The 23,711-nt window shown below is 44.9% G+C and overlaps 23 protein-coding genes and 2 non-coding genes across 25 annotated transcripts; 13 read left to right on the top strand and 12 right to left on the bottom strand.

The window, feature by feature from the left end:
* Nucleotides 1–20: 20 nt before the first annotated feature.
* On the bottom strand, nt 21–1,880 carry Eint_081120 (Rad3-like ATP dependent DNA binding helicase; the record flags this gene model as incomplete). Its single annotated transcript, XM_003073358.1, has 1 exon — nt 21–1,880. The coding sequence occupies one exon, from the start codon at nt 1,878–1,880 to the stop codon at nt 21–23; it is 1,860 nt and encodes a 619-aa protein (XP_003073404.1).
* A 46-nt stretch (nt 1,881–1,926) lies between these two features.
* Nucleotides 1,927–2,931, bottom strand: Eint_081110 (WD40 domain-containing putative guanine nucleotide binding protein; the record flags this gene model as incomplete). The annotated part of the gene is made up of 1 exon (XM_003073357.1): nt 1,927–2,931. One exon carries the CDS (start codon nt 2,929–2,931, stop codon nt 1,927–1,929), a length of 1,005 nt encoding a protein of 334 aa, XP_003073403.1.
* Nucleotides 2,932–2,975: 44 nt separating this feature from the next.
* On the bottom strand, nt 2,976–5,435 carry Eint_081100 (coatomer complex subunit beta; the record flags this gene model as incomplete). The annotated part of the gene is made up of 1 exon (XM_003073356.1): nt 2,976–5,435. One exon carries the CDS (start codon nt 5,433–5,435, stop codon nt 2,976–2,978), a length of 2,460 nt encoding a protein of 819 aa, XP_003073402.1.
* A 126-nt stretch (nt 5,436–5,561) lies between these two features.
* On the top strand, nt 5,562–7,241 carry Eint_081090 (histone acetyltransferase; the record flags this gene model as incomplete). The annotated part of the gene is made up of 1 exon (XM_003073355.1): nt 5,562–7,241. One exon carries the CDS (start codon nt 5,562–5,564, stop codon nt 7,239–7,241), a length of 1,680 nt encoding a protein of 559 aa, XP_003073401.1.
* A 139-nt stretch (nt 7,242–7,380) lies between these two features.
* Eint_081080 (DEAD box RNA helicase-like protein) lies at nt 7,381–8,862 on the bottom strand (the record flags this gene model as incomplete). Its single annotated transcript, XM_003073354.1, has 1 exon — nt 7,381–8,862. The coding sequence occupies one exon, from the start codon at nt 8,860–8,862 to the stop codon at nt 7,381–7,383; it is 1,482 nt and encodes a 493-aa protein (XP_003073400.1).
* Nucleotides 8,863–8,954: 92 nt separating this feature from the next.
* Eint_081070 (40S ribosomal protein S25-like protein) lies at nt 8,955–9,281 on the bottom strand (the record flags this gene model as incomplete). The annotated part of the gene is made up of 1 exon (XM_003073353.1): nt 8,955–9,281. The coding sequence occupies one exon, from the start codon at nt 9,279–9,281 to the stop codon at nt 8,955–8,957; it is 327 nt and encodes a 108-aa protein (XP_003073399.1).
* Nucleotides 9,282–9,428: 147 nt separating this feature from the next.
* On the bottom strand, nt 9,429–10,124 carry Eint_081060 (uncharacterized protein; the record flags this gene model as incomplete). The annotated part of the gene is made up of 1 exon (XM_003073352.1): nt 9,429–10,124. One exon carries the CDS (start codon nt 10,122–10,124, stop codon nt 9,429–9,431), a length of 696 nt encoding a protein of 231 aa, XP_003073398.1.
* A 118-nt stretch (nt 10,125–10,242) lies between these two features.
* Nucleotides 10,243–10,689, bottom strand: Eint_081050 (40S ribosomal protein S13; the record flags this gene model as incomplete). The annotated part of the gene is made up of 1 exon (XM_003073351.1): nt 10,243–10,689. The coding sequence occupies one exon, from the start codon at nt 10,687–10,689 to the stop codon at nt 10,243–10,245; it is 447 nt and encodes a 148-aa protein (XP_003073397.1).
* Nucleotides 10,690–10,807: 118 nt separating this feature from the next.
* On the top strand, nt 10,808–11,134 carry Eint_081040 (40S ribosomal protein S25-like protein; the record flags this gene model as incomplete). Its single annotated transcript, XM_003073350.1, has 1 exon — nt 10,808–11,134. The coding sequence occupies one exon, from the start codon at nt 10,808–10,810 to the stop codon at nt 11,132–11,134; it is 327 nt and encodes a 108-aa protein (XP_003073396.1).
* A 511-nt stretch (nt 11,135–11,645) lies between these two features.
* Nucleotides 11,646–12,143, bottom strand: Eint_081030 (uncharacterized protein; the record flags this gene model as incomplete). Its single annotated transcript, XM_003073349.1, has 1 exon — nt 11,646–12,143. One exon carries the CDS (start codon nt 12,141–12,143, stop codon nt 11,646–11,648), a length of 498 nt encoding a protein of 165 aa, XP_003073395.1.
* A 162-nt stretch (nt 12,144–12,305) lies between these two features.
* Nucleotides 12,306–12,644, top strand: Eint_081020 (uncharacterized protein; the record flags this gene model as incomplete). The annotated part of the gene is made up of 1 exon (XM_003073348.2): nt 12,306–12,644. The coding sequence occupies one exon, from the start codon at nt 12,306–12,308 to the stop codon at nt 12,642–12,644; it is 339 nt and encodes a 112-aa protein (XP_003073394.2).
* An 85-nt stretch (nt 12,645–12,729) lies between these two features.
* Nucleotides 12,730–14,529, bottom strand: Eint_081010 (uncharacterized protein; the record flags this gene model as incomplete). Its single annotated transcript, XM_003073347.2, has 1 exon — nt 12,730–14,529. The coding sequence occupies one exon, from the start codon at nt 14,527–14,529 to the stop codon at nt 12,730–12,732; it is 1,800 nt and encodes a 599-aa protein (XP_003073393.2).
* A 57-nt stretch (nt 14,530–14,586) lies between these two features.
* On the top strand, nt 14,587–16,635 carry Eint_081000 (uncharacterized protein; the record flags this gene model as incomplete). Its single annotated transcript, XM_003073346.1, has 1 exon — nt 14,587–16,635. The coding sequence occupies one exon, from the start codon at nt 14,587–14,589 to the stop codon at nt 16,633–16,635; it is 2,049 nt and encodes a 682-aa protein (XP_003073392.1).
* A 34-nt stretch (nt 16,636–16,669) lies between these two features.
* Nucleotides 16,670–17,272, top strand: Eint_080990 (uncharacterized protein; the record flags this gene model as incomplete). Its single annotated transcript, XM_003073345.1, has 1 exon — nt 16,670–17,272. The coding sequence occupies one exon, from the start codon at nt 16,670–16,672 to the stop codon at nt 17,270–17,272; it is 603 nt and encodes a 200-aa protein (XP_003073391.1).
* A 32-nt stretch (nt 17,273–17,304) lies between these two features.
* Nucleotides 17,305–17,778, top strand: Eint_080980 (uncharacterized protein; the record flags this gene model as incomplete). The annotated part of the gene is made up of 1 exon (XM_003073344.1): nt 17,305–17,778. The coding sequence occupies one exon, from the start codon at nt 17,305–17,307 to the stop codon at nt 17,776–17,778; it is 474 nt and encodes a 157-aa protein (XP_003073390.1).
* A 34-nt stretch (nt 17,779–17,812) lies between these two features.
* On the bottom strand, nt 17,813–18,082 carry Eint_080970 (U2 snRNP complex subunit RDS3; the record flags this gene model as incomplete). Its single annotated transcript, XM_003073343.1, has 1 exon — nt 17,813–18,082. One exon carries the CDS (start codon nt 18,080–18,082, stop codon nt 17,813–17,815), a length of 270 nt encoding a protein of 89 aa, XP_003073389.1.
* A 54-nt stretch (nt 18,083–18,136) lies between these two features.
* On the top strand, nt 18,137–18,853 carry Eint_080960 (uncharacterized protein; the record flags this gene model as incomplete). The annotated part of the gene is made up of 1 exon (XM_003073342.1): nt 18,137–18,853. One exon carries the CDS (start codon nt 18,137–18,139, stop codon nt 18,851–18,853), a length of 717 nt encoding a protein of 238 aa, XP_003073388.1.
* A 122-nt stretch (nt 18,854–18,975) lies between these two features.
* Nucleotides 18,976–19,842, top strand: Eint_080950 (heat shock transcription factor; the record flags this gene model as incomplete). Its single annotated transcript, XM_003073341.1, has 1 exon — nt 18,976–19,842. One exon carries the CDS (start codon nt 18,976–18,978, stop codon nt 19,840–19,842), a length of 867 nt encoding a protein of 288 aa, XP_003073387.1.
* A 61-nt stretch (nt 19,843–19,903) lies between these two features.
* Nucleotides 19,904–20,356, top strand: Eint_080940 (uncharacterized protein; the record flags this gene model as incomplete). The annotated part of the gene is made up of 1 exon (XM_003073340.1): nt 19,904–20,356. One exon carries the CDS (start codon nt 19,904–19,906, stop codon nt 20,354–20,356), a length of 453 nt encoding a protein of 150 aa, XP_003073386.1.
* Nucleotides 20,357–20,512: 156 nt separating this feature from the next.
* Nucleotides 20,513–20,788, top strand: Eint_080930 (uncharacterized protein; the record flags this gene model as incomplete). Its single annotated transcript, XM_003073339.1, has 1 exon — nt 20,513–20,788. The coding sequence occupies one exon, from the start codon at nt 20,513–20,515 to the stop codon at nt 20,786–20,788; it is 276 nt and encodes a 91-aa protein (XP_003073385.1).
* A 179-nt stretch (nt 20,789–20,967) lies between these two features.
* Eint_080920 (uncharacterized protein) lies at nt 20,968–21,426 on the top strand (the record flags this gene model as incomplete). Its single annotated transcript, XM_003073338.1, has 1 exon — nt 20,968–21,426. The coding sequence occupies one exon, from the start codon at nt 20,968–20,970 to the stop codon at nt 21,424–21,426; it is 459 nt and encodes a 152-aa protein (XP_003073384.1).
* Nucleotides 21,427–22,051: 625 nt separating this feature from the next.
* On the top strand, nt 22,052–22,312 carry Eint_080910 (uncharacterized protein; the record flags this gene model as incomplete). The annotated part of the gene is made up of 1 exon (XM_003073337.2): nt 22,052–22,312. The coding sequence occupies one exon, from the start codon at nt 22,052–22,054 to the stop codon at nt 22,310–22,312; it is 261 nt and encodes an 86-aa protein (XP_003073383.2).
* A 101-nt stretch (nt 22,313–22,413) lies between these two features.
* Eint_080900 lies at nt 22,414–22,497 on the top strand. The gene has a single exon. It is a non-coding gene; the product is annotated as a tRNA-Tyr (tRNA).
* Nucleotides 22,498–22,545: 48 nt separating this feature from the next.
* On the bottom strand, nt 22,546–22,618 carry Eint_080890. The gene has a single exon. It is a non-coding gene; the product is annotated as a tRNA-Val (tRNA).
* A 79-nt stretch (nt 22,619–22,697) lies between these two features.
* On the bottom strand, nt 22,698–23,675 carry Eint_080880 (cAMP-dependent protein kinase-like protein; the record flags this gene model as incomplete). The annotated part of the gene is made up of 1 exon (XM_003073336.1): nt 22,698–23,675. One exon carries the CDS (start codon nt 23,673–23,675, stop codon nt 22,698–22,700), a length of 978 nt encoding a protein of 325 aa, XP_003073382.1.
* Between the last annotated feature and the right edge of the window lie 36 nt (nt 23,676–23,711).

The following is a 23,711-nucleotide window of genomic DNA, read 5'->3' as shown; positions in this document are numbered from 1 at the left end:
TATCCGTTCAAATAAAGCACTTAGAGGCATCTATCTTTATTCAGGAACTTATTAGTCTTGAAAAGTCCATCTCCAAAGTTGCAGTGAATTATCTTTTCCCTTATCCATGGGCTAGTGAGTCTTGAGAGCTGGACGTATCTCTTGTCCAGTAGCACAAGTACGGCATAGTCGTCTCTGTGTCTCAGCGCCCTCCCCAGAGCTTGATTCACCGTTTTCATTGCTATGGCTGTAGTGTATCCACTCCCGTTGAATTTGGCTCTTTCTTTAAGTTCTAGATCTTGGCTTGGATAGGGAACTCCAACAACCACAAGTAGTCTGCAGAGACTATCGTTGAAGTTTACTCCTTCGCTAAGGCTTCCCCCCATCACAGCAAAGAGAATACAAGGGCTTCTTCTAACCTCCTGCACGTATTCCTCAAAGGTTACCGAGTCTTCGTAGAGAGCTTTCTTCGATCCTATCGTATCTCCACATGCCTCCTTAAGTATTTTGAGATATGCTTTTGAGGGCAGGAAACATACCATCCCTCCACTTCTGACTGCATTCGATAGGTTGAGTATGGATGAAGCTACGTCCTTGATAGACATTGGACTCTCCCTTGTTTCATAGTTCACTACAATCTCTTTTCCAGACGGCCCTGACCGAATCACAATCGGCAAGAAGTCCTTGCAGACACTTCCATATGAAAAGTATTTGGGGCTTCTCTTTCTAAGTGCAGAGACAAGCTGGTCAATAGGTTCCATCGTCCCTCCAGCCAGTAGCAACGACCTGCATTCGAGCACATCTTCAAAGTACATGGATGCATCTAGAGGTGTAAATTTGATTCCCTTTGAACTGTAAAGGATCCTCCCGCTTTTGTCACTCATTGTTAGAAGAGACAGAAACTTCGATATCTCAGGAAGTTTCATATTCAGGTCCTTCTCAAACCCCTCCAGCTTCCTTGAAATCCCGCTAACGGCTATGTAGTCCTCGATCTCAAGCATGTTGAAGTCCTCAATACCAGCCCCGAGCAGAAACTCCGAAACACCCATCACTCCTTCATCTCCCTCCATGTCTCTGCAGTGTACACACCTGAAGCTCCCTATCTTCTTGAGTACCTCCATAACCCTCTCAAACTGCCCATCCCTTTTCATCCTCCCCCCATATCTTTTCTTGTAGAGTTCCATCGCTTTGACATATCTATCTACTGTTCCAAACGATATACTTGCTGTGTTCATCTGTATCACAGAATCATAAATGTTATGTGCTTCATCCACAACCACAATACTTCCTTTCACATCAATATCTGCACTTTTCCTTCCCTCTCTGGTGAATAACAACTGATAGGGAAGAAATACAATGTCGCATTGCTGCGAGTAGCTTCTGGCAGTATAGTACGGACAGAACCTCTCTCTCCCCCCTGTAGCAAGTAGATCCTCCACATCAATCACCCCATATCCATCAAACTCTTCGCATCCGTCATGGAGCATGCACTTTCCCTCCTTGACTGCCTCCTTGCACGCTTCGTTCATTTCATCGGAGCTCTTATACTTCCGAATCTCTTCATTCAGGCAGTAGATCTTTCTGGATCCTAGTACAACCGAATTGCATCTTACACCTAGCTTCTTGAGTTCATTAATAGCTTGTGCCAGCTGAGTATGTGTTCTTGTGCAATAGAACACTGCTTTCCTGGACCCCTGGAAAAGTATCTTCTCCAGCATTCTGTTTCTACAATCCATCTCTGTCTCCTCTATGTCCATATAATCTGCCACTGCGCTGAGAAGAGAGATCGTTTTGCCCGTTCCGGTAGGACTCGAGAATATTCCAACAGATCCGCCATCAATCACCCTCCTCGCATCTTCTATAAATAACTTCTGGGATTCGTATAGCTCGATCCTGTCCATCCCAGGGAGGCAGAAAGGAAACTAAAAAGAAAACCAAAGAACCAGTTTAATCCGATTTTCTAAGCTCCAATGGGACAATTGTCCCAGAAGACAATCCGCAATAAAGAGTGTTGCCAGAAAACGCTAGGGATAGGCATCGAACTCCGTTTCCAATTTCCTTAAGGTTATAATTTGCAATAATCCTTGAGCTGATTGTCTCCCAAATAATTACGGACTCATCTGTCCCTAATGCAATCACAGGCTCAGTCTCTCCAACTGCAATCGACCTAACAGGAATGAGCGTGTCAAGACTCTGTATGCACTCCTTGGAGTCTAGCTTCACAAGATATACCTTCCCACTCTTCTCTCCATATGTCAGAATCGACCCGTCCTTCGAAAATGCCATTGCAGTGACACTCTTCGACTCGTCGTAGTCTGCAGGGGAAACCTTCTTCTCCTTTGCCTTCTCATAGTCAACATACATCCCTCCAAGATATGTCTGCATGTGCTCCGGAGCATCCAAGTCCCAGATCTTCACAGTCCCATCTGTGGATCCGCTTGCGAGAATGTTCTCCTCAATCGGGTGGAACGCAACACAGTTGATCCATCCTCGATGCATCTTTTCCGTCTCCTTCCCAATCTTTGCAATCAGCTCCCCTCTTGTGTTATAGAGGTTCATCGTCCTGTCAACAGACCCACTGACTATCTTTGTATCGTTGCTGTTGATGCTCACACACAGAACATCTCTACTATGCCCCTCAAGGGGCTTTGATTTTTTGGCCTCTGTGTCCCAGATCCTCCCTATCCCGTCAGATCCAACAGTCACCATCATGCTTCCGTCCTTAGACACATCAATCCCGTTAATTCTCTTGCTATGCCCCCCTTCATATAACTTAAGTATCTTGCCAAACTCAGAGTCAATCTTGCTGTGCAGATCCCAGCTGAAAACCTTCTTGTCCTTCGATGAGGAGTACAGGATCTCCTTTCCAGATACTCGCACAACCTTCAGGCCCTTGACCTCGTCCTTGTGCCCGTTCAGATATTCCAAAACCTCCAGCTCGGCCGATGACATTTTCAGGGATCAAAAATTTTCAAAGAAATCCGCTTTACCAAAGATCATTTATTCTTAAGCGACTTCAGGACATCCCCAACCACTGCGCTTACAGACTTTACTATCCCCTCCCTTCTGCTACGGATCCTAGATTCAAAGTGCACATACTCCCCTTTTCTAAGACATACATTGATCAGCACACATACGTTCTGGAGAGTCATACAAGCTATGTTCCCAACAGCATAGCTCTCGTCGTACTCGATGTCCAGTATCTCCCCGTTCAGGACCTTGCTCACCTCCTCAAATATCTCTTCCAAGGTTCTTCTGGTAACAAACTTGAGTGTGTATGTGTTTTCCCACTCAAGCTCCTTCCACGTCTCTCGGAATTCGTCAGAGTCCATCTTCTTTGGCTCGAGAAACTCCGACACTGCCGTTCTTACCTCCGCCAAATTGATTGTATACACCGTGTTGGCATACTCTCCACATTCGTCAGGATACCTGAAGGTTATGGATCCACTTATAAACCCATTCGATCCTTCGATGATTCTGAATGTAAATCTCTTGGTCACCACTGACCTACTGGACAACGAAAACGGCGTGTTGATGAATGTTGCATTAAATCCCTGGCTGGTCACAAAGTCCAGTAGTATGTTTTGAAGATAGGACGAGGTCTGGTTGATAAGAAGCATATCCATCACAACCTCGTGCCGGGTGTAACTTGTAGTGGCCTCAACATAGATGGGATCCGACAGCCCTGTCAGCTGGGTTACATTCCTCATTTCTCCGCTCCCGCCTTCATCCTTTCTCAGAAACTCGCAAAGCTTATTTTGATTCCTTTCATCACCGGGTCGCACCCCAGGAAGTACAATAGGGTCCAGAACATTCTCCCTGCACCGTACTTGCCTATCAAACTCAATCCCCACCTCCTCATCACAAGACATCAGAGATCTAATACATGATATTATTGTCGAATGGGAACTCACATCGATAGTCTTGCTTTCCTTCCCGTATTCAACAAACTTTAGCATGATCCCAATAACCCTGTCCTTTTGGTCTTCTCCAAATGTCTTGCACATCTTAGCCAATTCAATGCACATAAATGCTCCCAAAAACGTCTGTGTGTTTTCTAAATACAAAGGCTTGCTGGAAAGCTCAAACGAACAGTCCAGCATCTCAACAGTACTGAGGAAGATCTCCTTTGTGGCATATTTCCTAAGAACCTCAAAACAGCACCTCAATATCTTCCCATACTTCACCGCGTTTATCTTATTCACCAATGTCTTCAGATGGCCGATATATCCTATTGTTTCTCTCTGCCCAGGCATAGTATTCTTCCTCATGACCTCGAAGCAAGAGGAGAGAAATACCAAGGATCCATAGCTCATCTCCGGATTGTCCGACACAATGTTTTTCAATGACTCAGAAATCATCTCTTCGCTGTAGGATGAATAGACATCAGCAAAGTATGCCATCTTCTTCAGGAGAAGCACCTTGAAGTTCTGGTTCTGCGATGATGCATCATGAGTATCAATGAACTTCGATCCCAGGAACTCGGAGATTCGCAGAAACTCGTGGGTCTCTGCAATCTTGAAAGCAAGGTCCAGGCACTTTGAACAAAGACTCAAGTCGTACGGGTCTATAAGTTCCAAGAAGCTCATTGCATATCCTGAAAACGAGTATGTGGAGAGCAGAAGCTCGTCAACAGCATATTCTCTGAATTCGGGAAGATCTGCAAGACACCTCAGTATGGTGTCTGTACTTCTCTTCAACAACTCTTCGTCGCTACTAATCCTGTGAATCGATATCCCCGCTTCAAGCGCCGTTTGGAAATCCCCGGAAAAAAGGAACCTCTCCAGAAGGCCTGGGTCGCTAGTCTTCTCTATGATGGCCGTGGAAAGCTCGCTTGGTATCGACAAGTCCACCTCGTTAGCATACTTCAATGCCAAGTCTGGATCCGTCTGGTGCAGAGAGACAAAGGCCTCCCGCAAACAGTTTGGATCCAGGTCTCTGAGCAGTGCATGGTACAGAAGGTCTGGAATTTCCTTGTATGTGTCCATCTTCAGGAAGATCTCTCCAAGACAGAAGTATGCATTTCTTCGAACATATGCGTTCGGATGGTTGAGGTTGTCTTTGATCAACTTGTAGAAGTTCCCTACAAGTTCCTGGTCGTCCAGAGTACTGACAAATCTCATTACAAACCCTCGGACATACTCATTTGGATGCTCAAGATCCTTTCGAACTTGATTAGACAGAAGAAGTATCTCCTCAAACGACTGAGATCCTCTGGATTTCGGAAGTAGCTCTAGATAGTAATAGAATAGCCTCTTAAGCTCGTTGCTCTTCACCACTAAGGTCTCCTTTGTTACTTTGTGTGTAAGAGAGCCAAAGTCCTCTCCCTGGCTCATCTGTGCTATTATCTGTTTCATTCCTTCAGCCTTGTCCTCCTCGTTGTTCGACCCCAGCTTCTGCATTATCTCGTCTTTCCTCATCCGTGTTGATGTGTTTAGGTACAGAGAAGCCTGCATCTTCGGGGCTCAAAATCGAATACAAAATATCCCAAAGTGCACTTCCAGCCAGCATTGCCCATTGCTCACATGGAAGCCCAACTCCTCTTTCTAAGGAATTAATTCCAGACTCCATCCTCCCCAAGAATGTCCGACTTCCTCAAGGCATGTAACGAAATTTCTGGCGAGATCATTAGACTCTACAAGCAAGAGAAGAAGATAGATGTGAATGCAATCAAGTCCAGGGTGTGCAAGAAGTACAACCTCGGGGCTACTCCGCGTGTGGTGGACATAATCTCGTTTATTCCACCCGAGTATGGGCATCTGATTCAGCAGCTTAGGGTGAAGCCGGTTAGGACTGCATCTGGGGTTGCTGTTGTTGCAGTGATGTGCAAGCCCCACAGATGCCCCCACATAGCACTAACGGGGAACATATGTGTATACTGCCCTGGAGGCCCCGACTCCGACTTTGAATATTCTACACAATCGTACACGGGATATGAGCCGACAAGCATGAGAGCCATAAGAAGTAGATATGATCCATTTGAGCAAGCACGAGAAAGACTCAAGCAACTCAAAAGCCTTGGGCATAATGTGGACAAAGTCGAGTACATAATAATGGGGGGAACGTTTATGTCCCTGCCCGAATCCTATAGAGACCACTTTATCTCAAGGCTGCATGATGCCCTGAGCGGGCATACATCTGCCTCGGTAGAAGAGGCAGTGAGGGTTGGAGCAGAAGGACGGTTGAAATGTGTTGGGATAACAATAGAGACAAGACCGGATTTCTGTGTGCGTCCACACCTCAGTAAGATGCTAAGCTATGGATGCACGAGGATTGAGATAGGTGTTCAAAGCGTGTATGAAGATGTTGCCCTGGATACCAACAGAGGACACACGGTTGGAAGTGTGTGTGAATCCTTTGGGCTTTCTAAGGATGCCGGGTTCAAGATAGTTGCACATATGATGCCTAACCTTCCAAATGTTCCTATGAAGAGGGATCTTGCACAGTTCCGAGAATACTTCGATAACCCTAGGTTCCGGAGTGACGGGCTGAAGATATATCCTACTCTCGTAATTAAGGGGACAGGACTTTTTGAGTTGTGGAAGAACAACAAATATAAGAACTATTCCCCCGACGAGCTGATTGATCTCCTAGCAAGGATTCTTTCATTTGTACCTCCATGGATGAGAGTCTACAGAGTGCAAAGAGACATTCCGATGACATTGGTAAGCTCTGGGGTGGAACACGGCAACATAAGAGAACTCGCACTTGCCAGAATGAAGGACTACAGAACAAGGTGCAGAGATGTAAGGACTAGAGAGGTTGGAATCAAGAATATTCATGAAAGTGTCTTACCAGAAGAAGTAGAACTTGTGAGGAGAGATTATGTGGCCAACAAGGGTTGGGAGACATTCCTTAGCTATGAAGATGTGAAGCAGGATATTTTGATAGGGCTTTTGAGGCTGCGCAAATGCAGTGTGGACACGTTTCGAAAGGAGTTGAAGGGCCTAGATCCACCTTCGGAAACAGGTGGAGAAAGTCCTCGGGGAGGGAAATACCATCCTGCTGTGGTTAATGGAAATGCATCCATGATAAGAGAACTCCACGTGTACGGGAGTGCGGTGGCCATAAACAAGAGCGATGAAAGAAAGTACCAGCACCGGGGATATGGCACACTCCTGATAGCCGAAGCCGAGAGGATTGCAAGGGACGAGCATGGATCAAGCAAGATCGCAATTATCTCGGGAGTAGGGACCAGGAACTACTACTCCAAGTTTGGGTATGTCCTGGAGGGCCCGTACATGGTCAAGGACCTATGCTAAGCCCTGAAGATTATATTAAACAAAATTTTATTTGATGAATTTTATCTGGCTTCTCTCCAAAGTAGAAGGTAACTTCCGAGAGCCAAGGATCCCCTGGTTCATTCAGTATCTTTTGTTTTTGAGTTGTCCAATCTGGAGATCATCCTCGATAAGGAAATCTCCCAGGTCTTCCTCTGTAGTCGTGTTTGACACCCCTGGATCCATATCTATCGTTCGACACTCTCACCATGTCCTCGAGATCAGAAGGAACCGTCTGATTGGCTTCTCTTAGCATCCGGATCAGCTCCCGTGCATTTCCTTTGTCGTTGATTGTAAAGAATGTATGCGATATCCCCTCCTTTGTGTTGCCTCTTGCCGTCCTTCCAATTCGATGCACATAGTCCTCGCATGTCCCTGGGAAGTCGAAGTTGATCACAAGCTTGACGTCATTTACATCAAGTCCTCTTCCTGCAACCTCTGTGGCAATTAGAATCGGCCTCCTCCCTGATCGGAAGTCATCAAGAACTTTATCTCGAATGTTCTGCGATTTGTCTCCATGCAATGCTGCAGCCCCATACCCAGATCTATTCAGAACATACTCCAAATCGTCGCATGTTCTTTTCATGTTGCAGAACACAATGACCTTGTCTCCCTTGAATTTGTCAAGAACTCCAAGCAGCTTGTCCTCCTTCTCACGTCCACTACAGACTTCAATCACTTGCTTGATCTTGCTGTTTGTCTTAAGCTCTTCATTTCCAACAACCACTTGAATGTAATCATTCATGTAGCTTTCTGCCAGTCCTCGCACCTCTCTCGGCCATGTTGCACTCCACATTAATGTCTGTCTGTTTCCATTTGTCTTTGGAATAATCTTTCGGAGCTGCGGCTCAAACCCCATGTCAAGCATCCTGTCGGCCTCGTCAAGAACAAGGAATGTCACTCTGCTAAGCGGTGCATGCCCTTGCTCATGCAGGTCAATCAACCTTCCAGGAGTTGCAATAACTATTTCTACCCCCTCATGCAAAGCCTTTATTTGTGGCTGCGATGAAGCTCCTCCATAAACCGCTGTACTCCTTAGTCCAAACATCCCACAGAACTCGTCGGCAACTTTCTTGATTTGCATCACAAGCTCCCGAGTCGGCGCAAGCACAAGCGCAATAGGCCCGTCCCCTCTTCGCAGAGGCTGCTGATCCTTTGCATGCACAAGCCCAGGAAGAATAAAACTCAGTGTCTTTCCAGATCCAGTCTGTGCAATCCCTACCATATCCCTTCCGCTTAATGCCATCGGCCATCCTTGTGCTTGGATAGGCGTGGGCCCACTGAATCCCTTTCCTTCAAGCTCCTCCACAATCCTAGAGGGAAACCCTGCCTCCTCAAACCGGCTGATCGGATGTGGAATATCCATCCCCTTGACCGTCATCTCGTTTGTCTTCCTGAACGAATCGACATCGCGCGAACTCATTCTACTGATAGACTCCGCCTCCTTGTAGAAGTTCTTCTGAAACTCCACAGGAGGAAGCTCTGGAAGAGGATCGTATCTCTGTCCCTCACGTCTTTCCCGAGGAGGATATCTGCCCCCTCTGTCAAATCTGGGCGACGTCCGAAACCCTCTTCTATCTCCACTATACCCTCTGTATGTCATTGTGGGGTAAATTTTTAATGCGATATTTTAAGATAACAGCCACTCAACAGAAAAGTTCCAATGCTGCCACGAGACAATAAAAACCAAAGACTTTATTTCTCTTGGGGACTCCCCGCATACACCGTCATCCGGCTGTTCCCCAACACCTTCTCAATCACCCCCTCAGACGCTAGGTGCCGCAACACATTCTCCGCAACCCCGAGGTTCAGATTGTACTTGCTCCCAACACCATACCGCGTCACAACACTCGCTCGGCACACATCCTTGCGCACCTTCGACAGGAGCTCCTCGGTCACCGTCACTCCCCTGCGCACTTCCTCCTTCTTCTTTCCGTCGCTCCACTTCTTCTTGTCCTTCCTTGTTCCAGACATGGCCTTGAGTGCCTTCTTCTCCTTCGACTCCTGGATCTTCTTGGCCATTTGTGGGAGTCCAATTTTCCCACTTCAAATCCCATCCCAGAAACTCCCAAAAGAAAAAACACAATCATTGAGAGAACTTGCTACTTTAATAAAGATAATTCATCCATAAAACAGTCACTATTACTCTACATTCAAAACCAAAGACTTTCAGATCTCTTCTCCATCCTCGTCGAAAAACTTCACATTCGGCCCGGTATTATTCACCTTCTTTAGTTCTCCGAGATCAAACTCAAATTCCACAGACCCTGGCAAGTTAAAGTCCCCGCCATCCCTCATCTCAAATGATCTCTCCTTCTTCTCCTTACTAAATCCAGGGAGCTTGAATTCCCTTCTCTTGGGGCCTTCCCCATCCTCCGACAGAACTCCTGTGCTATCCTTTGGTGGTTGGAGATCGTTATCCTTCCCTCCCGACAGATCCTTCCATTCCCCTTCTTTTGCTTTGTCTTTGAGCCCAATCCTCCTCTTCGGCTCCTCTTCATTCTCAGAAGCCTTCACTCCAGCTCTAAACTCTCCTCTCTGGAACTTCCGCTCAGACAGAGGCTCTGTGTCGTTGTCAGACTCGCTCAAGTCTATAGTATCGTTGCTGTAAATTTCGCTGCTGTAGCCATCAAAAAGCAAATCTTCCATAGCATTTTCCATGCTCTCAGTGTCTGTTTCGTAAGCTTGGTCCATATCCACATTTTCGAGGATCTTCCTTATCAATGCTGTATTGTCCTCTTTCCCTTCCCGGCCCTCTCTGGCTTCCATCGACTGGGTAATAAGCTCCATAAGTCTATCGGCCTCTTCCTCAGACAGCAGCCTCTTCTTCCTCGCCAGCAGAAAGTTCAAGAGCTCCTCATACATTCACGGGGTTTGTTTTTCACAAAATATACCTCTCTTCGCAAATAAAATCGCCTGTTGGAAAGACGTCAAAAACACACAGAGGTGGCCTTGAAACAGCCAGTTCGAGACTTCAAGAAGATCATTTAATGAGCTCAACAAGCTTTGGCTTCCAGTTCCCTGGAATCCTCATCTTGCGCTTGTAGTACCTTGCAACACGATACATCCGGGATGAAACAAGGATAAGTCTGTATTTTGCAGAGTTGTCTTTCCTATAGATGTTCAAGTGACTTCGGAGGGTGTTCGCTCGGCGAACCAGAGACTCAAGATCAAATGGGATCTTTGGAGATGCCCCATTCTCTTCAAGGAACTTTGTGATTTCACACCCCAGGACGTCCTTGGCATTTCCGACTCCATATTCGTCTCTTAGCTTTTTCCCTATATCAGGTGCAGGAATCCCCTTGTTTCCCATCTGGATAACATCGGCCTTAATTTCATCAGCCGTCTTTGTCAGCCATGTTGGAAACACTGTTGCATACGGCTTAACGCTCCCCGAGCGTCCTCTTCCGCTAGAATGCATCTTTGCCATCTTTAGATTGAGGGCAAATTTTTCCAATCCAGAAATCCACTCCTGGCATTCGGAGGCTATGGGCTTCTTTGGGAGTTTCTGGGATGGGATTTGAAGTGGGAAAATTGGACTCCCACAAATGGCCAAGAAGATCCAGGAGTCGAAGGAGAAGAAGGCACTCAAGGCCATGTCTGGAACAAGGAAGGACAAGAAGAAGTGGAGCGACGGAAAGAAGAAGGAGGAAGTGCGCAGGGGAGTGACGGTGACCGAGGAGCTCCTGTCGAAGGTGCGCAAGGATGTGTGCCGAGCGAGTGTTGTGACGCGGTATGGTGTTGGGAGCAAGTACAATCTGAACCTCGGGGTTGCGGAGAATGTGTTGCGGCACCTAGCGTCTGAGGGGGTGATTGAGAAGGTGTTGGGGAACAGCCGGATGACGGTGTATGCGGGGAGTCCCCAAGAGAAATAAAGTCTTTGGTTTTTATTGTCTCGTGGAAAAGTATTCTGCTCTGCCTAAGGTGTGAGTTTTTTTCTTATTCCAAGACTTCCACTATAATAATCTTTTAGTCCCTTCCCAAATGTCTGATAATCCCTAAAGGCTCCAACAAAGAAAATAAGCATTGTAATTGTATAGAATACAATTTCGGAAATAACTCCTCTAAAATTAACATCTTCACTTACTTTCTTATTTCGCTACTCCTACTAGCCATAACAATATAAATCACAGTGTATGCTATTCCTCCTAATGTACACAGTCCGGAAAATCCCAGAAGAAACCTTCTCTGATGTACATATTCTTCGTTGAAAAATATAAAAGAAAGGAAAATCACAAATATCTGTGTCCCTGCTACAAAAAAGAAGACATCTTTGTTATCTCTTATGCTTATATTGAAACTTGCAACTTCTCCACACAGAAAAATCAACATAAATCTTCTTATTGCACTAAACTGTTCTCTCCTCCCGAAGGCATCTAAAATTACTTATCTCCACTTACCATTAATAGCTGTGTTAGCTCCTAGCTTTTTGAAGTTTGCCCACATAAAGTCACTCTTGAGTCTTCTGTATATGATTGGAAGGAGAGCAACTTCCCCAAGAAGAATTCCCATATATGTATAGATATATCCAATAGCTAATTTCTTAATTTTACCTTCTACTTTGAAGTTACAACTGTTAGTATTGTGTGCATCAACTATTAACGTGATTGTAAGAGTCAGAGAGTAAGCAAGGACAGGAATATATAGAAGATATTGAAATAGAATCTTACGCTGAATTATGTCCCATTGAAATATAAACTGTAATATGTTTGTTATGTCCAAGAAAATTATAAACATCTTGAATGTTGTTGTTTCGTCATCTAGTGCAAAGTATGGTCCCGATAGTAAGGCCAGACCTATTACTACTGTTCTTATTACGAAAAAGAAAAATGCAAGTTTTGTGTAACTTATGTTCTTTTCTGGCTCGGCCTGATTCTTCTCCATTAAGAGAGTTTGGATGCTCTGGCTTTTTATCCTTTAATTAAATAGATATCAATTGAGAATTATATCACTGGACTATATATTAAGATATTTCTGGGAGCTTTCAAAATCTAATTCTTAATCTAGGCTTCCTGGAATCAAATGTTTAGATTCGTGGCCCTTCCTATGGACAGGGAGAACTACTTAAAGCTAGAGAAAGCCATAAGAAAAGGAGAGCATCTCGAAAGCTTGTCTGTTCTTAGAACCATCTTAGACAGGGTTGTTGGGGATATCTCGGAGACATGTCCTAAGGAGGACCTGGAGCTTCTATCCAAGTCCATCCAGCATCAGAGACTTGTTTATGAAAAGGCTGTTTCTTTGTACGAGGGAATGCAGGTTGAGAACATGGAGGAAGACGTACTGATAAGATGTCTTGAAGACTTCAACCGGTCTCTGCAAGAGTACTATGCACTCCCGGGGAATTCAAAGCCCCAGGACTCCGAAGAAGAGAAGGACAAATTATAACAAATGTGATCTATCAATAAACTAATTGTTTATTACTCGGACTCCTGTCCCGGGATTAACAATTTATCAAAGACTCCAATGGCCGTCAGCGATTTGCAAGTGCTTCTTCGACCGATCTGGATATTATACCTACATCCTTCTTAAGATCCCACATCTGGCTTCTGTCTTTCCATTGGATCAAGCATTCAAATCCATTTTTTATCTTGATGGAAATCTCATGCTTGGTGCACTTTTCCACATCCAATGCTAAGATCCTAACAATGGCTTCGTTGTCTTCCCCGCTGCATTCTACAGAGTGTCTTTTCTTAATTCCAGACAACTCTTTACATAGCCCTGACACCATCGCCGACATAAACATGGCGTCTCTAATTCCCTTGAAGAAGCTGCATCCCTTTCCTTCAAAGTATTTTCCGAAGTGGTGGTAGAGATGCCCCAGGTCTTTTCTATCGCACAGAGGAGTGGCTTCAATCGATTCAATCACGAAGCCAGCCCCTAGATTTATCTTGAGGTTGTATTCCAGTATTCGGAGCCTAACCTCGCTTGTATCTACTTTCATTAGTTCCATTCCAAAGGCTGCACACAATGTCCGGAACTCCTGTCTTATTTCCTTCACATCACCCTCGGTTATGTTTTGGGTTTTTAACACTTCCTCAAGGTCTCTAATTTCCATCTCCATCTTCTCCAATGCTTCTTTCAGCACACGTCTCTCGGCTTGCTTCCTTGTTCTCTCTTCCTCAAGTCTCTTCACTTCCTTCCTTCCACTCTCAATCGTTCCCTCCTGCTTACTCATCAATGCTCTCAGCTCAGAGATCTTCTGGTGCCTCCCATCCCCATCCATCCCAAGCCTATTCTTTATTCTGCGTATCTGCTCCTCCATCTCTTCATTCCTTCTTTTACTCTCTTCAACCTTCTCAGAGGTTTCCTTCAGACATCCTCCAAGATGATTATACTCTTCAGCAAGCCGATTCCTTCTATCAGTTACCTCTCTATTGAACTCAACTTCCTTCTCTTTACGAAGCTCATACCACTCAATCTTAGACTTCATCCGGCATTCCGTCTTCAAAGCTCTCAGAAGGCTTGAGGCATCCGGGCTCTCAAAAACAGTCCCTGCAATCCTGAATTCTCTTTCCAGCTCCTCGTTCACCTTCTCCTGCCGCAACATCCTATCCTCAAGATCAGAACTGAACTCCAAGAAGAACCGTGTCCGAGGCTCCAGGAAACTCTCGTAGAACCTTTCCTGCCGAGGATGTACCTCGTTCCGCGACTTCGACATTGTATCCCTTCTTGTATTCGACACAACAAGACTGTCCAGAAATCTGATTCCTTTGGAAACCAGTAGCTCAGAAACATTCACCATCTCTTTCCTCACTTGTGGAATTATCTTCCGAAGATCTTGGGTGTTGATGATCTCTTCTACATTCACTGTCTCATTGCTCATCAGAGTATCTTCAAATTCCTCCTGTTCATTCCTACAGGGCCCTTCTCTCCACCCTGTCTCGCTGTTCTCAGCCCCTCCTTCCTTACACTCTTCATCATCCTTGACTTCTTTAATCTCTCCTTCCTCCACCCCATAGTTCTCCTTGCACTTCTCTTTTTCCACCTCATCTTCTTTTCCACTGTTGTCACCCATGGCTCCATACCCAACCTCACTATCCTCCATCAAATCCTTCAGCTCTGCATTCAAAAATTCTCCATCTCCTCCGTCTTCTGTCTTCCTCCCTCGAAGATGATCTACCGTCAGCTCCACAGATATCTCATCCTCGCTCATCATTCCAGAGTCTACAGCCTTGTTGCTTTTGTTCTCCTCTTCAGGATATATATACATCACCTGAGGCTCAGGTGCAAACGAAACCCTCTTCTTCTTTGTGTCTTTCTCCTCGCCCATCTCTAAAGTTTTAATGCCCCACATCGGATTTATTTTTGTGTTCTTTGTGCTGTGCCTATGGGAAAAGGAAGAAAGCTCTTTGACATAAGGAGTCTGTTTGAACAGAACACTGCATCTAGATATGACGGAGAGGAGGACGAGATCTACACAGCAATAGAAGAAAAAAGAAAGAGGAAAATAAAGGATCCAAAGCAAAGGATACTTTCCAGAGAGGAGGTGGAGGCTCTTGGAAAGATGGATATAGAGGAAGCCACTTCCAGACACATTCCTTCTTGGAAAGGAATAGAGGAAGTGGAGATGGATGGAGAGCAGGACCAGGAAAATAACGAATGGAAGACCCACGTCCTAAGGAACTTATTGAAGAAGAACCGTTTGAATGTGGATGCGAGAATCAGACTCAGTAGACTTGTTGGGAGAAACGAGGGTTCAAAGATATTGCTCGAGGGCCGAGACATCAAGGACGAGAGACTGTGGAGAGAGATTATTAGTAGATACTATGCATCCGACATGCTTGACGAGGCATTGGAGGTTGTAGACGGAGATGAAGGCTTTTATGAAGATCTGTTTCGAAAAGACAGAGACATCAAGATCCTGAGGGCTGGGGTCTCAAGACATCCCAGGAGTTTTGGTCTCCGAAAAATGATGAGCGAGAATCTGGAAGATATTTTGGAGAAACAGATGTTCCTATATGAAAGTGTGGTTGAGACTCATGAGGAGAGACTTGTAGATCTGTTTATTGGCACAAAACCCAACCATGGGCTTGTGGAGTCTCTGTACAGAGTCCTTAGGGACAAAGGAATCTACTCGGAGCATCTTCTGAGCTGTCTGGTGGAAGATGGAGACAACTCGATGGTGGTTGAAGATCTTCTCAGACTTGGACTGGAAGGAACTCTTCGGATTCTTCGAAGAGGAAAGCGGAGGGTCGAGCTTCCGTCCCCCATCCTCTCCAAAGATACCCTTCTCCTCTACCTGCAAGGGGAGAGACCTGAGCCGATGTCAGCTCTTCCTTCTGACCTCTGGTCTCTGTTTGTCTCGATGAGCAAGCATGGGCTCCATGACGACGAGACGTTTATTTCCTGCTATAATGTTGCAAAGGAGTATTTTCTGGACTCCGAGTTCATTGAGAGATTTTTTGTGATGGAGCCTCGTAGGTATTTTGTTGATTTGATGAAGGCCAAGGAGTGGTGGAAGCTGTTTGTGGGGAGCAAGGAGATTGGATATTTCCGGAGGGCCGAGAAGATTCTAAGGAGCGGAATGAGACAGTACGGGAGAGAGAAGAAAACATTTATCCTTGCTAGATCGAAGATGTATTACATGGGAGGAGACTTCCACAGCAGCTATTCTGTGATTCCTGGAAAGATGAGGACAATAAGAAAATATGTAATCCTGTCTCAAATAAGCCTGGAAAGGGCTTTTGAGGAGTTAGGAAAGGATCTGTTTGATTATAAGCACTGGCTTCTATATGCAGAGCTTGGAGAGAGAAGAGGGATAGATGCCAGTGGAATATACGAAGAATGCATGTCTCGATATCCCGAGAACTTCAAGGTTGGAATTGGGTATCTGAGGTATCTGAAGAGAAAGGACATGAAAAAGGCCTTGGAGATGAGTGACAAGCTTGCAAAGAGATTTATGTCTGAGGAATGGATGTGGTTTGAGAGATTTGTAATATTCAGGAAGCTGGGAAAGATATCGCTGTCTGTTCTCTACAACTCCCGGAGGCATGTGAGATCGGAACTGATTGAGTCGGAGATAAAGTATTATGAGAACAAGGAAATATCTGAGGAAAGCAAGTATTCTGGGTTCTATGCATACAGGAGAGCAAGGATCAAGGAGTGTAACATTGGCGGGATGTGCCTAGACTGTGTAGGGAGGATGAAGGAGTATTATAGAGAAAAGATAATGAAAGACCAGGACAACGGAGACAATTACATCTTGTACTATTGCGTGGGCGGAGGGGTTGATGGAGAGCTCGTGAGGATGGTTGAGTTTTTTGATCCTCGAGGAGGAAGTTACTGGCCTAGAGTCAGGAACAGAGTGGATGTTGGAAGCAAGCTTGAAGCAGGATGGAGGATGATGAATTTTGATTTTTTGGACAAGACTGTATGAGTGTGTGTATGTAACCAAGGGTTTTTAATCCCTTATGGAGTTTCTGAAGGAATTTCTTGAGGAATGGAAAAATGCAATTGCAGGTGTGAAGGACCGTGTGATGTGTGAGAAAATGAATGTGGAGAGTGGATACGAGATGAAGGATTTGAAGAATATATCGAATGGGGGAAAGGGAAGAGATGGTTATGAGAGGGACAAGGAGAATGAGGAATTTTTGTATGATGGAGACTTTGATGGAAGTGCATTTGATCAGGAAAGCCTGATTCCAGGGCACATTCCAGTCATAAAGAGCAAGGATGGAGGCCTGGGCAAAAGGACCTCTGAGGAGAGTGAAAGGAATGGAATGAATGGACATCCTTCGGTTTCTTGTAAGAAAGTAAGCCAAGGATGCAAGGGTGGCTACAAGGAGATTTCCATGAGAGAAAGTCCTCGGATAATAGACATGGATTCTAGAGAGATCTACAAGGGAACAAGACTCAAGAAGCCTTCTGTAATCGGGGATTTTCCCAGCTTATTGAAGAAAAGAGAGATGGGGGAAGCACAATGCAATGATGCAGAATTGGAAAATGGGATTGGAAGGAGACTACTTGAACTGCAGCAAAGGGCATCAGGAACCTTAATGCAAATTCCAAATTGAATGCAGCCTTGCAACAGCTGAAGAAAAGATGTATGGAGAAGGCAAATGAATCTGAGTATGGCAAGAAAGGGCAGGAAAGCTTACTAGAGAAGGAGATAAGCAAGCCTGAGATGATGCCTCTGCACCAAGCAGATTTGGATTCTCTTGGAGTGAGAGGAAAAGAGACAGAGACAGGCAAGAGGTTCAACGGAGGGAATCTCTACAAACAAGCCATTGATTATCAACTCCTCAGATCGACAGGAAGGGTCCCACAGCATATTTACAGGCCAAAGACAAAGATACCGCAAGTAGACGAAAATGATGCCATCTTGGACCCAGACTTTGTTGTTCCGGACTTTGCGAAAGACCCGGCAATAAACTTCAAGGTGAAGATGCAGGACCACAGGGCTCTTGAGAAATACTTCTCTAGTGGGCACGAGATTGACGTGGAGCAACTATTTCCTCATGTGAAGAATGTTTCAAACAACAGTCCCAACAAGTGGCCAACAAATAGTGGTGGGGGATGAGATACACACCTACTTTATTAAACATGTCTATGATTTATTGGGCGAGGACAGGGCATCTGTCGTGGTTTTTCTGGAGCTTGCATTCCCTGCAATAGTATGCATTGTTTCTCGGGTCCTTAAGCTTGCAAACGATGCATCTGTCTTTGTACGTGGAATGGAAGCACGGGGTGCAAATGTAGACCTTTTCCACGGACTCTCTGGTGTCCAGGCCGCATGCATAGCATTTTCCCGAGCATTTATCGCACATCATTGCAGTGTTTCCTGTTGAGATCTTGCCGCATCTTAGCTTCATGTGGAGATACATGTTTCCGAGGATGAGCCATTTGGTGTAAATTCTTGAAATTTTTTGGGCCTAAAAATGGAGAGGCCGTCGGATAAGCCTGAAGGGGCTGATTGTGGAATGGGAGGGTTGAATGGAGGCGGGGCCCTGGAAAAGGGGGAATTGGTTGGATTGGAGAGCAAAGGGTCCTCGCCAGTGAAGAAGTCCCTTGAGGGCCAGAGTATGGAAAGGACAAAAGGAGTTCGTGGGCCTTACCGAAAGACACGGGGGATTGACGGGGGAGGATATGGACACTTGTACGGCAATCTGTATGAACAGGCACAGGCACGGAGACAGAAGGTTCTTGGGTTCCTGCAGAAGGATCTGTTCCAGATTGGGAGGCCTGATCTGAGGAGATTCATGAATCTCAACCATGCTTACGAGTGTCTTCTTCCATATCATATATTTGGGTTTGACCTGTATGAAGACATGCTGTTTATGAATAGCAAAGAGGTGGATGGAATCTCGATGGAGATAGACGAGATGATGGGACTACTCAAGGAGATAACAGTTCTTGAGAACAGGCCCCTAGCAACTGAGGATACACTGGTTTGCGAGCTGCTTTTGTATTATCAGCAAAGATACATAAATTCTGTCTATGGGGACGGAAGAAAACAAAGAGCTCAGAAAAGATACAGACAACAGCTGAGTAAGAGAAACACCATATTTAGACTGAAAATAGGGCTCAGGCCACAGAAAGGAAACGATGTTGATATAAGAAACGGAAAGCTGTACTTCAAGAAAAGTAGGGGATAATGTGTTTGGGGTAGAAATAAATGTTTATTCTTTTTTGGATGCTTCCGGATATGGAAGGGGATTATCTTTTAATATGGCTTAATTGATATGGGAATTATTGATTAGTTAAGGCCTTAGGTCGGATGGAGTCCATGAGGTTGACCATGGGGTCTGAGTTTGTAGTGAAGCTTTTTCAGATGTTGGAGGAGCCTGAGAATTATCCATACATATCATGGAGTCCCGACGGAAGAAGCTTTGTCATATCTGATATTCAGGGATTCTCTGAGTTTGTTCTCGAAAGGCATTTTAGACACAAGAACTGGAGCTCCTTTGTTAGACAGCTCAACAAATATGATTTTTACAAGGTACGGAGGGATGGGGAGAGGGCACAATGGGAATACCGAAACAAATATTTCCAAAGAGGAAGGCCGGAGCTTCTGGACAAGATCCGTAGGAAGAAAGCACCGAGCGAGTGCGGGGTGTCTGGAGGCTCGAATCCAAAGCAGATTGAAAGCGGCATAGTCTACCAGTCGCATGTGCTGAATGCCATCCGGAGTATTTCGAAGTATCTTCAGACTGTTGTCGAGGACATCAACGAGATAAAGAAATACATTTATCACGAGAGGATGAGGATTGCTTCCAAGACAAATGTGCTGTTTGTCAAGAAGGATGTTCCTGGGTCTGAGTGGATATACAGTGCTCTAAAGATTCCCAATTACTCTTTGACAATAGTAGAAGAAAGTACAGACATGAAGAATGTGATGAAATGGAAGTATGATGTAGTTGTATTATATGCGGATGCGCCTGAGTGCAGCAAGGTTGTGAGCCGAATAAGAAGCGAGGACGAGGATGTTCCTATTGTTTTGGTTGTAGACGAAGGATTCAAAAGCGAATATATGAGTATTTTGGGGATAAGGGTGACAGAGACTCTCTTGATGCCCCTTGAGCCGGGAGACTTGGTGGATGTTGTTAACAAGCATAGGAGTCGAAGAGGCCTGGAGGGGGGTTAAGCAGTGCTTTTTATTTAGTATATATCTTAAAATAATTAAATGGTGTATGAGATGAATATTTATGGCTTTCCAAAATCTCCTTAGGAATCAAGAAGCATTGACCTTTCTCCGAATACTTGGGAAGAGGGGGAGGAAAGTCCGAATTGGAAGAAAGGCTGTGGAAAAGATCTGGATTCCAGGGGTTGTGAAGGCTGTGGTGGACATCTTTCCGGTGTATGCGTTAAGAGGAGCCTCGGTATTTCTTCAAATGCTGATAAGAATCTATAAAGCCAAAGTTAGGATTCAGCTGCTTGAAATTAGATCGCTAGCTGGGATACTAGATAGAAGAAAAAAGAGGAGAAGGACGGTGGAAAGAAAAAAGAAGAACATGCTTTCGATTGAAACAGGATATGTGGCAAGTGTCTGTAGCTCCGAACTGGATGGGGTCGATTGTATGGATAGTATAATGTTTAGCTACAGCGAAACATTTGGAGTTGTGGACGGGCCGGAACATATATCCAGAAAGCGTCTTTAGAATGTAGTGGACAGCACAACAGTACTGAATATCAATAAAGCAGGAGCTTCAAGAACATCCAAGCATGAAGAGAGGGCTGAAACCCGGGTGTTTGAAGAAGAAGCCTTTATCACCAGGGAAGTTAAGAAGATAAGACCTCCAATCCAGGGGACTGGGATGTTGTATGCCGGGATGTCTTCCTTTGACTCTGTAGAAAAAGCACGTAATTGGTCTAGGCATTCGAGTAGAGAGGACTTTTCAAACAGCACTTCCAGCGAAGACATGGCAAGCATCCTGCTGAGCAATGGAGACTTCGACGAGTATGCTGGCACAAGCAGAAGGACAAGAGCAAGGACATTCTATTCCATTCTTTTGATGAGCTCAAGAGGGGACATTATACCTGTGCAGAAGAAAGCATATGGCCAAATTGTCTTCACAAGGAACGGGTTCTAGGATGCTATCTCGGATCGGATCAATAACACAGGCATGATTTAATTTATCAGAATTGCATTAGCAGGGAATTCCAACTAATTAGAGATAGATTGCCTTCTGAAATTTTATAATTTAAGTAGATCAGTGGATCTAAACCTGTGATAAATGATATTTTTTTTGAAATGGCACAGACCCATTGAATGGACTTGTTGGGGAAGGACGAACTGTTGAACAAAGGGAGGAAGGTTTCGTTTATGTACTTGCTTTTGAGGATATTAGTCATCGGAATTGGATTTTACCGGAAAAACATTATCGGTAAGCAAATGGTCATAATCCGATCGATGTGTCTGTCCATATGTGTTACAAACGTCTACATGTTTATCTATCTTGAAAATGCAATGTCGAGAAAAAACCTTGAGCAGTGCAAGGCATACTGGGTTATCATTCTCATAGCTTCTCTGGAGGCATCTGTGATTGTGGAAAGCGTTTTCAAGTTTACCAATCACAACCTGGGAGTTGTGGCTTTTTCCCTTTTGTATTTAGGACTATGCGTTGGAGAGTTTATTAGGATGTACTTCGTATGCAAGGAATATGGAGACATGTTTGAATGGTACTATTTTAAGCAGGGGGGTGTTAGCAGCAAGCTGAAAGGTAAGTGACACATATAATTTTAAGCTGCATACAAAGCAAGGGCCCGGTACGATGCATCGAAGTTTCTAATGATCCTAGCAGCCATCCAGGGGATATATCTTCAGATCGAGGGGATCAAATACTACACTGTAAACTCTTTAGAGGCTTTCTTGATGGTGCTTGACCATATTCTCGAGGTTATCACCTTTTTCTTAATGTTCATGAGGCCTAATGAAGAAAATGAGGGCCAAAGGATGTCTCTAATCATGGCAACAGCCTTGAATCTTTCGTACTGTACATCCCAGGTTTCGAGACATAGGAACAGTGACGCTCTGGATTGGCATCTGAGGAGGTAAGTGAGCATTTTTAATTTTAGGCTCTTCATCATAAGGAATAACTTCGAGGCAGTTATAAACCTGATTTTTCTGTATTACTCGGTCTTGGACTACAGGTACTTCGGATCTGGGCTAAAGGAGTTGTTTTACCCCGCAGGGAAAGAGCGGAATGTACTGAAGGTAAAGAGGGACAAGGGCATTCCGGATGTGTAACAATAAATTCTGTACTCTTCTTAGGGCTTTGAATGCTGTTATTTTGCAAGGTCTTGGAATCTTCCCTCCAAAATGGACTTATTGGACAATAGGAGGAATCCCTAACATGAGATGTGAAAGACCAGATGGTGCAGGGTTTGACAACCTACCTGAGAAGGAGAACTACAATCCACACATCAAGGAGTTTACACCTACCAAGGTAAAGCAGAGGAAGAGATACACAGCGCTGAGAGAGATCACAGAGAAGACAAAGCCTCCGGCACAAGAAATGAACAGAGCATCCCAAGAGGATGAAACCGAGATGGATCTTTTATTTTCCTCATTTCCTCGATCGCCATTCAAGTCGAAGAACATTCGAGAGCTGTGAGGATGTGCCTCTAGTTCGTGTTAGGATCTGGGTCTTTTCATTAAATATCTTATGTTTTTAGGTTCTTGTTTTGTGAAGTCTGGAAGGGCTGAGCATGGCAACTCCCAATAGCTCAGTGGTAGAGCATTCGACTGTAGAAGTATGCCGTTATCGAATGGCCGCTGGTTCGACTCCAGCTTGGGAGAGTCTTTTTTCAGACAATCCTTTTGGCCCAAAACCCAATGCAAAAATAATGCGACCTCCCAGGCTCGAACTGGGGACCTTCCGCGTGTTAGACGAACGTGATAACCACTACACTAAGGTCACTTGCCATACCCCCCACAACCCCCGATCTCACCATAAGGCCCCCAGGCGCCCAATAGGACTTTATTGCTCAATCCACTCCTTATCTTCCAGACCCCCCAGAATCATAACACCTAGGTCTCTCATACTCCCTACATATATGTGCTCCCTGGATCTCACTTATCGCCATAAAGCTCTTTCCAATCATCTCCTTTGCCTGGATCTTCCTTCGCTCTCCATCGTCAATCTCCCCCTCAAATAAACTCATCAAAAACTCGCTATCCTTCACCTCAACTCTGCTTCCCTTCTTGTAGTACTCAAAACTTAATGAGTTCAGAATATGCTCATAGTCCTCGTCTCCAAATGACGGGAAAACCTTGTGTTCCTTCAGACCTTCCATGATGATTCTCTTGTTGGAAATCCGGTCCATCATCCTTATTCCAGAAAACGACGTCTGCTCCACAACCCATACCTTTCCATCACTAACTGCCTTGACAGAGGCCGTCCTGGGGATGTTGTGCAGAAGAGCTATCTCTCCAAAGAAGTTCCCTCTTGACAGCTTCCTAAGAAACTGTCCTCTCTTCGAAACCTCAAACTCCCCGTGGTCCACAATGTACATCTGCGATCCAACGTCCTCTTCACGGATTACAAATGTCCCACATGGAATCTCCACCGGCTCCATCGACTCAATTAGTCTTATCTTTTGCTCGGGATTCAGAAATCCAAATGGAATGTCACTAACAAGAATCGAACTAAGAAACTTCATTGTTTCTTCATCCTTCGGGTAGTAGCTCAGCTGAAACGTCTCGGGTGTAATTCTTTCCGAGTAAACTCCACTTCTCCTCAATGCCCTCCATTTTCCTCCAAGGCTTTCTTTGTCTCTTCCTTTCGAGTTCAGTTGCAGATTCATCAGCGTCCCGTCTTCCTCTAGCCTCTTCACAAATCCACCCAGATCATCGGTTGCACCCTTTTCCTTCACAACCATCTCATAAATCGTCTGAACAACATCTTCGTTGACTCGAAACTTCAGGTCCTTGATCTTGTTTCCAATTTCCTCAAAAAGCTTCTCGTCTCTACTCATTGAAGGGAGGGATTTTTCTTCTCTTATCTGGCCTTC

Source organism: Encephalitozoon intestinalis, chromosome VIII, assembly GCF_000146465.1.
Source record: "Encephalitozoon intestinalis ATCC 50506 chromosome VIII, complete sequence".
Taxonomy (NCBI): Eukaryota; Fungi; Microsporidia; family Unikaryonidae; genus Encephalitozoon; species Encephalitozoon intestinalis.
The sequence above is the reverse complement of the archived record's forward strand: the minus strand, read 5'-3'. Positions and strand labels throughout refer to the sequence as shown.